General features: G+C 36.7%; 1 protein-coding gene across 5 annotated transcripts in view; it reads left to right on the top strand.

Annotated features, from left to right (window-relative positions):
- Window positions 1-233: 233 nt before the first annotated feature.
- Window positions 234-9,555, top strand: part of clcn2b (chloride channel, voltage-sensitive 2b) — a 63,949-nt gene continuing 54,627 nt past the window's right edge. For 2 of the 5 annotated variants that reach the window (XM_051861782.1, XM_051861778.1), the window contains exon 1: window positions 235-547. In XM_051861782.1, coding sequence (XP_051717742.1) covers window positions 497-547 — 51 coding nt within the window. In that variant the 5' untranslated portion in view covers window positions 235-496. Of the gene's footprint in view, window positions 548-9,555 lie in introns of all 5 variants that reach the window. The other 3 variants (XM_051861779.1, XM_051861781.1, XM_051861783.1) reach the window with 3 other exon arrangements.

Raw genomic sequence — 9,555 nt, 5'->3', positions numbered from 1 at the left:
AGAATTTTGATTTTTGGGTGAACTAACCCTTTTTATTGACTCAAAAGTACGTTTTTGATTACATTATATTATCATAAAGCTAAATCTTGCTTTTGAGACAAAAAATGTAACTTTAGTTATTTGTTATCCTATTTTATTTTCAATAAATCCTATAGTTATGTTTAGAACATGTGTCACGCAGCCTATGTAGGGAACTCAGAATGTTTGTAGGCGCAGGCCGCGCGCGCAGTGGGCGGAACTTCTCTCTGTAAGCCCCGCCTCGCGTTCAGCTGAACACAAACTTCTTTCACACATAAAACACACCGAAGTCTGTCACGCACCGTGTCAATACGCAAGAGCCGCGCTGACGCACCGACGCGCAGCTTGCCGCATTTCCACGCTCGCATTTATGTGCTTGAATGTGTGTGGAGCGAGATCTGTTGTTTTTGATCTCTCCTCCGTGTGTGTGTGTGTGAGTGAGTGTTTGTAAGTGTGTGAGTGTGTGAGAGCTGCAGTCATGGCTGTGGACGGAACAGACCAGCGCGCGCTGCAGTATGAGCAAACTTTGGTAAGTGTTGTTCTTTTTCTCTGTTCTGTTTTCGGTCCTGACACAGAGACCAGCGTTATCTGTGAGACTTTGATTTTGCGGTTATCAGTATTCTTCTGCTGTATAGAGCTGTCAGTCATGTTTGTATGACTCTTGAGCTGGTGAGGAGTGTGTATTGCTGTTTCTGTCTGTTTTCAGTTCATGTGTAAGTTGAGTAACAATCATGATTCATAAACCATGACATGATGAGCGTGAATCAGAGACTTCTCTGTCTATATATGTCTTTCTTTCTCTTCAATCTTGCTATCTTTCTCTTTCTCTCTTCTTCAGTGGTCCAACATATAGGCCCCTATAATATTAACAGAATTATTATATATTTATATAAAAGTGTGTGTATGTGTGTATCTATACATATATTTACATTGTTGAGGCCCCGGACCCCGTCCTATCTGTCTGTCTGTCTCTCGACCTTCGTTTTGCTCTCTCTCTCTCTCTCTTTCTTTCTTTCTTTCTTTCTTTCTTTCTTTCTGTCTCTCTGTGTTCATCAGAGTTCATCATGGGTTTGTGTGTATTGATGTCTGAAGGTTAAGTCATGTTTATACTGAATCTGACATTAGTGATTCACTGATAGTTTTACTGTGGTTCAGGCTGAACATTCAAGCTCAGCAGGTGTTACTGTCAAACTGCTGATTAAATATGACTTGGGAGTTATTGCTCAATTATTTTGCTCAACAGTAGACACTGTAAAAAAACACTGACAGCCCAAAACTCAGATCTACACAGGAATTCATTTATTTGTATAATTTACACACCCATTTTGGGGGGCAAAATTATCAATCTGGGACGTACGTCATCAAAAGAAAAAAGGATTTATAATGTAAAGTTGTTTTAAGTTTTAAGAGTTGATGTGTGTGTGTGTGTGTGTGTATATATATATATATATATATATATATATATATATATATATATATATATATATATATATATATATATAGGGATGCACGATATATCGGCCACCATATCGGTATCGGCCAAAATATGTTCATTTTTAATGTTATCTATAAGAAAATTTGGCCGATATATTAAAGCTGATAAATAATGGATTATTTCCTTCAGCTGAGACACTTCAGATGCGCTCTGTTCGTAATGATGGTTTTGAATTGCTTGAAATATGATTGAAATCACTTCAGAAAGGAAAATATAGTTAAGTGCAGCAGAAATCTGGATTTAATTTGGATTTTTTATTGGAAATTTGGATTTAGATTTATCGGCCAATATATCGGTTATCGGCTTTCAAATATGAAGAATTATCGGTTATCGTTATCGGCCAAAATTTTCATATCTGCCGATAACGATACTGATAGTTTGGGGGTTCTGCCTTTTATACCTTCTTTTAAATGAATGATAATTTCATTATAATTAATAATCATTATATTTTTAATTATTATTTTTGGAATATAATAGAAAAGAAATGCAAATAAAAACTTTATTCTCTCCATTTCATCAACTTGTTTCAGAGTAACTGGTATCAGTTATAAACAAACACATTACTCAAATTAATATTAACACAAATTAACTAAATTCTGAAGATTTAAATTAATATTTGTTAACTTTCTGAATGTTATTAATTCATATAATTACTATTAATATTGAACATCAAATTGGTTTCTTAGCATTTTCTTTACACAAAGCACAAATTCAGTGCATTTTCCTGCCCTCTTTTGATTGACAGGATACATTGGACATGACTATCGGCTGTTTTTAAATGATCTGATAGCCGATAGTGTGTCAATTTGCTTTTATCGTCCGATACCGATTATTGGCCGATATATCGGTGCATCTCTTATAGTTTGGAATAATTACGATTTTTTTAATGTTTTTGAAAGAGCCTCTTTAGCTCACCAAAGCTGCATTTATTTGATCAAAAATACAGTAAAAATTCAGAAATAATATTACAAATTAAAATAACTGGTTTCTATGTGAATATATAGTAAAGTGTAATTTATTTCTGTGATCAAAGCTGAATTTTCAGCATCATTACTCCAGTCTTCAGTGTCACATGATCCTTCAGAAATCATTCTGATATGATGATTTGATGCTCAAGAAACATTTATGATTATTATATAACCTTGTTTACATGTATGAGTTTTACATGTCTAAAGGTATGTCTAGCATATGTCTCTATTGATATAGCCAAATCTTTAAGTAAACGTGTGTGTGTGTGTGTGTGTGTGTGTGTGTGTGTGTGTGCAGAAGTGTATCATTGGCCATAAATGTCTTTATCATTAGTACAAAAGGAAGATAACGAGTCTTTATCAGTATTTGCGCAAGCAGGAGCTCTGCTGAATCAACACACACACACACACACACACACACACACACACACACACACACACACACACACACACACACAGGCCTTTGTTGTTTAGCTTGTGTGAAAGAGACAGACTGAGATCTGACTGATGAACACATATCAGTGCGTCTCTGATTTTAAAGCATCTTTTCTGATTCATTATTAGCGTCAGTCTTTAATCGAATCTAAAGATGCATTTCTCATTGCTGGCAATATCATTAGCTTTTCCTAATTTCCGCAGTGTTCCCGTAATTCCCATATTAATCCATTAGGAATTGATTTGGATGGTGAAAATGCTCCATTACATCCATTTCTAAAAACAGCGCAGAACAAATGTTTCTCGTTCGGTATTCAGCGCCGTCTCTGCCGGGTCGTGAGGCATCCTGTGCAGAAATGCACTGTGGGTACTGAAAGACAGTTAATTGGATTAAAGGAGAACAGGAACTTTAGTTTTACATCACATCCTGTTGGCTTTGTCTCAGACTCAAATGGAGCGAGCCGTCCTGTCTTTCTGTCTCACAGACCCGGTGGAGCTGATGTCTTGTTTTGGTTCTGGCACAGACATTAAAGCGCACTTGTTTTGAGATCCATTAACTCATTACGGCTCATAAACGCTGTTGCTAATGTAGTGAAACCTGTTGAACAGTCATTGAAACACTCATAAATCATGTCAGATCTGCTGATATTCATAGGTGTGTGTGACAGGAAGGTGTTTTATTAGTATTATAATTGCCGTGTTTTGATGTCTTGGTGTAATCTGGAATAATTGGATCAATAAATCGTGTGTATTTCCATTGTTCATAAGAACAGATAAGAGTCGCCCTCAGATAACATTTACATGTGTCATTATGAAGTTATTGATTAGTTTTGCTCTTGATCTTCTCGTGAGGTAATAAATAACATGTACAAGAATCTTCTCTCACGTGGTCTCTCTGATTCTTGATGTTCATCATAATCGTTTGACTGACAGCTGTTAAATAGCCGATTTCCACAGAAATTAATTTTGAATTGTTCTTCAATTTGTAAAACCGTTATAATAGACGTCTAGCAGCTGATTTCACTGTTTTGAAAGCATGAAAACACACAAAAAAAACATGTTCACGTCACATGTAAAAATAAATCTTTAGGACAAAATCTCTGCGGTGCATCTTTGTTTCTGATGCCTGGAGAAGAACGGAAGTCAAACAGTATTTGAATGTTTTCAATTAGATTTTTCCATTCAGATTTTTGAATTCTAATAAAGGCTTGATATTTGTTTTGCAAAATTTGCTTTATAGTTTTACATCTTCACATTTTAATCTGGATTAAATGTTCTAATGTTCTTTAGCACTTTAATCTGTTCGAAAAATTTGTTTTATTATATTATTCAAAATATTTGTTTTATTATGCAATATACTATTTGTTTTATTATACTATATTTTATATTTGTTTTATTATACTATATTTTATATTTGTTTTATTATACTATATTATTTTAAATATTTACTTTATTATATTATACATTTTATTATACAACATTTGATTTGTTTTATTATACTGTATTATTTTAAATATTTTTAAATATATTTAAAATATTTTTGTTGTACTATATTTTATATTTGTTTTGTTTTACTATATTATTTTAAATATTTTAAATGTATTTGTTTTATACAGCATTTGATTTGTCTTATACTATATTATTTGAAATATTTGTTTTTATATTATATAATTAAAAATATTTGTTTTATTATACTATATTATTTGAAATATTTTTAAAATATATTTAAAATATTTGTTTTCTTGTACTATATTTTGTTTTATTATATTATTTTATATTATTTAAAATGTTTTATTATACCACATTTTACATTTATTTGTTTTGTTATACTATATTATTAGAAATAATTTTTATATTTGAAATATTGGATTTACTATACTATAGTTTATATTTGGTTTACCATATTATAGTATAATATATTTTGCATACAATACTATAGTTTTTAAAGACAATACTATAGTTTTATTGTATTTTATTGTTCTTTTGTTATTTGAACAAGCTGTTAAACTTAAGACAACACTGATGTTTGCTAATCTTTTTATATTTGTAATGTAATTCAATACTGTGTCATGTTTCAGCAGTTATCATGATATAAACATTTGATCCCGTCACATGCCTAGCTACTATCAATAAAGCACCGGATACATGGTTAAACTCTTCCTACAGAAATTACATCAGTCACAGATCAACAGAAGTTCATCCACCTAGAAAAGTATTTCCCCTTGAATAGGACAATGTAGACACTTTACATCTCAAATAACACACACTGAAGAATTTATGTGATCGAACACAAACACAAGCTGCACATTTCTGCTGTTCAATCCTCCAGTTGCACTGACTTTTAACTTGACTCTTATTTATATTTTTACAAACTGAAGTATGAGTCAAAATGATTTTCTGTGGTAATTGACAGTATGTCACATTAATCTAAAAGTAACACAGAATTTTTATTCCTTTAAATAAAAGCACCAATAAATGCATGGTAAGAGAGTCTTTTAGGGGTTAGTGGTTTGGTCTGGAAACACAAAGGTTGCAGGTTCAGTCTCGGGTAGGTTGAAGAGTTACAGAGATGCCTGATGAGCTTTTAACCTCTGGTTACCCTAGTAAACCTGCACTTTCTGTCACTTGGATTAAAAAGTTTCTGCTAAACTACAGCCGTCCCACATTGCAAAAATAGATTTCCTTACTCATTATTTTTGCCTTGTTTTCCGGTACAAATATCTAAAAAAAAATTCTAAGCAAGTTAATATTTTTTTTGCATTGCAGTAACTGGTGTCCATCTGTTTAAAAAGTGTATTATGTATTAATTTTGCATGCAATTAAGTGTTAAGTTAACATCTTTTTGATCACGTGCAAAGCATCCCAGAATAAAAACGAACAAACACGTGCACGTTTTTGCTGCAGGAATGATAAATCTCTCGTCCATAATGTGGCGAGTGAGTTCAGTCCCGCTGCTGAACATTTAAAGGAAGTAAATGACAAGTCTGAAAAAGAGAAGAAAGCAAGGAAAACAAACCACATTGAATGAAAGAGTAGGACTCTGCACCCAGTAAACAGAGACATGTAGAAATGGTCCAAATCAAAGATCCATGCGTGTGTGTCAGAACTGTAATAAATGTGTGGTCACGCAGATCAAAACAATACATTGACATATTTCCTCTTATTATGTGACCAGACCAACAACAGATAAAACCCATGAATGTATTTATCTCTCCAACTCTTTTAGTCTTGTATTGTCAGACTTTTTGACTCTGCCCATAAAGTCTGGTCCACATTGCAGCCTATTTTAACCAACAACAAGAGTTAGTCAGACTGACATGTAAAGTGACCAACCACAGTTTGTTGTGTTCGGCATGTCATTTAGGGCCGGTAAATCTGAAAGTAGACATAACTTCAAAAAAGGCAGTTGTGATGGTAGACTGTTGTTTAATTCCTATTAAATGATTCAATCAAAATGCTGAATTTCGTTCAAAGATTTGATGCCATTGTAACCACTCCGAGCGGGATTCGAACCGGCGTTTCCAACATGGGAGGCAGGGCTCACCAACAAAGATGTTGAAGTCTGTAGCCTCTAATGTCAAGCTTTAGCTGGCCTCTGTTACACTCACTCCCCTAAACCTCACTCCCATCTGGGTCACGGCAAGAAAGTAACCCCTCCGGTTCTACTTGCACTGCTCTGATTGGGATTCAAACTGCCGTTTCCGGCATGGGAGGCAGGGCGTGCCAACAAAAGATGCTAAAGACCGTAGCCTCTAGCGCAGGGGTGTCCAAACTCAGTCCTGGAGGGCCACTGTCCTGCAGAGTAATTAAACACACCTGAACCAGCTAATCAAGGTCTAATTAGGCATACTAGAAACTTACAGGCAGGTGAGTTGGTTGGAGCAAAACTCTGCAGGACAGTCGCCCTCCAGGACTGAGTATGGATACCCCTGCTCTAGTGACAGTCACTAGCTGGCCTCTGTTGTACTCACTCCCATCCGGGTCACGGCACCAATGTCCGGTTCTACTCTCGCCACTCCGCGTGGCATTTCCGACATGAGAGGCAGGGCGTGCCAACAAAGACGCTAAAGACTGTAGCCTCTAGTGACAGTCACTTGTGCGTCTCTTGAGGCCAGGGGAGTGAGGTTTACCTGCACACCTCTTACTAGCTGGCCTCCATTACATTTGACCCCTTAACCTCACTCCCATCCGGTTCCCGGCACCAGTGTAACCCCTCCGGTTCAGCTCTCACCACTTCAAGCGGGATTTGAATTGGAACAGGTGGGGTGCGTGCCAACAAAGCGTCAGTCACTAGCTAGCCTCTGTTACACTCACCTCCCTAAACCTCACTCCCATCTGGGTCACGGCACCAATGTAACCCCTCTGGTTGTACTTGCACTGCTCTGAGCGGGATTCGAACTGGCGTTTCTGTCATGGAAGGTGGGCATGCTAACAAGGACACTAAAGGCCACAGCTTGTTTGCTGGCCTCTGCTACACTCACCCCCCTAAACCTCACTCCCATCCAGGTCACGGCACCAATGTTACCCCTCTGGTTCTACTCTCACCACAATTTGAACGGGTGTTTCTGACATGGGAGACAGGGCTCGCCAACAAAGATGTTAAAGTCCATAGCCTCTAGCGTCAAGCGTTAGCTGGCCTCTGTTACACTCACTCCCCTAAACCTCACTCCCATCCGGGTCACGGCACCACTGTAACCACTCCGAACCAGTGTTTCTGGCATGGGAGGTGGGTGTGCTAACAAGGATGTTAAAAATACAGATTCTCATTACTGTAATACTGCACAACTTTTTACTAATTAGTGTTTTTTTTATATAAATATAAATCTGCATACATTTATAGGCAGTAAAACAAATACTACCATGAAGTAAAAATGCATAATTTAAATAATATTTTTTTCTGCTTTACTCTAAAGAGTTGTGTTTATAATTGTGCTTAATCGTCATGAAATCAGTGTTGCAGTGAAAGTCTTAATGGTCCTCAATGGAGGCTTAATGTTCCTAAAGCAACATTTTTTTTTTTTTGTTATATTTCTTTTGTTTTTCTTTTGGTGTCGGACTGAGATTCACCTGTAAACCTTTCCACCCTGACTCCAGGAAAATGTGTCAAGTAGAACTTATCGTTTCGAAACTTGATATTTTTGTGTGTAATATGCACCAGACTCTTTCTGGCACCGCTTCTTGTAATTGGATATTGTTTGATGCTTTCTGTGTTTACAGGCTCAGGCAATATTCTCTGTAGTCTATCAGTCTGCGTGTGCGATTAATGCTCCTGCTAAGTTCATTTGTTAAAACTGAGACTGGTTTCTCGCAATGTTTTTTTTCTCCATCTCTGTCACCTGATGGAGTTTGGGTTCCTTGCAACGGTTGCCTTTGGCTGCTTAGTTGGGGTCTAAGGGTTTGTTCACACTTAGCAAATTTGGTTGAATCAAAGCGAACTGTAGTGCGATTGCTCTGTTAGTGCGTATTCATTTGAATGAGAGTAATCGCTGCCATTCAAACATTGGTGCTCACCAAACAAGTGGACTGAGACCGCTGAAAAGATGGGTCTTGGTCTGCTTGCAAACGAGCTCTGTTGCGATTCGACTGAAATATGCACCACGGACCAAAGACATCTAAATGAACCATAAACAGAACGTGATGTCACAAGATGCGATCCTAAAAAGGACAGAATGCTTAAGCATACCTTCTTCTCGTCACAATTTATAAGCTTTTCACAAGTTCTCAGCTGGTAAAATACCATCGTATACGTACATACAACACAATCTTAAAAATGACAGTGTGAATGCTAAGCGAACCAGGACTAAATGCATCACTTTTTTTTTTGTTGTTGCTCCAGACCAAGAGAACCGAACTACAAGTGTGAACACACCTCAAAAGATACTTAATATCCAGCAATTTTACTGGTTTAACTGCACTGACACTATTGAATGAGAACAAAACTTGAACTGATTGGATTTGAATGACACTCGTATTCTGTAGAGATGCTTATAGCTGAATTAAACTTTCATAATTGATGAAATTCTTTTTAGAGCTGCTTTATAGCAGAATTTGACTCATATTTGATGAAGTTTGTATCATTGATTCTGTTACTTTGCTGTTTATTGCTGTGAAAGCTGCTTTAAAATAATTTCTATTATATAAAGCACTATAAAAAATAAAGGTGACTTGACAATGCATCTGAAATGACTTGCTATCTGAATGCATTTGTGTGAGATCCTGTAACACAAATATTCACACGTTATCTGGTCTGGTGCAACACACACACACACACGCACACTCGCGTCTTTGTTTATAGCTCTCTCTGAACACCTGCAAACAGCCTCAGGCAGTAATTTCTCTTTTTCTGTGGCTCTTTCTCAATTTCCTGCAGCGCCAGAGTTGAGAACGCCCTCTTCAGTGCGTGTGTGTGTGTGTGTGTGTGTGTGTGAGCGGGGTAAAAACAGCTTTCTTCTGGACCGTGTCCAGAGCTGCTCCATCAATCTTTAGATGTTTCTATTCTGCCAGTGGGCTGATGTGATCGTGGTTGTCATGGATACGCGTTCTTTTGTAGAGTGAGAAATACTGTACAAATCCAGCTGTCTCTCTTTCTTTCTGTCTCTCTCTCTCTGGTGTCTGGGAGTGAAAGATTCACTCTTCTCT

The sequence above is a fragment of the Ctenopharyngodon idella genome, chromosome 15 (assembly GCF_019924925.1).
Source record: "Ctenopharyngodon idella isolate HZGC_01 chromosome 15, HZGC01, whole genome shotgun sequence".
Taxonomy (NCBI): Eukaryota; Metazoa; Chordata; class Actinopteri; order Cypriniformes; family Xenocyprididae; genus Ctenopharyngodon; species Ctenopharyngodon idella.
This window is presented reverse-complemented; position numbering and strand designations above follow the sequence as displayed.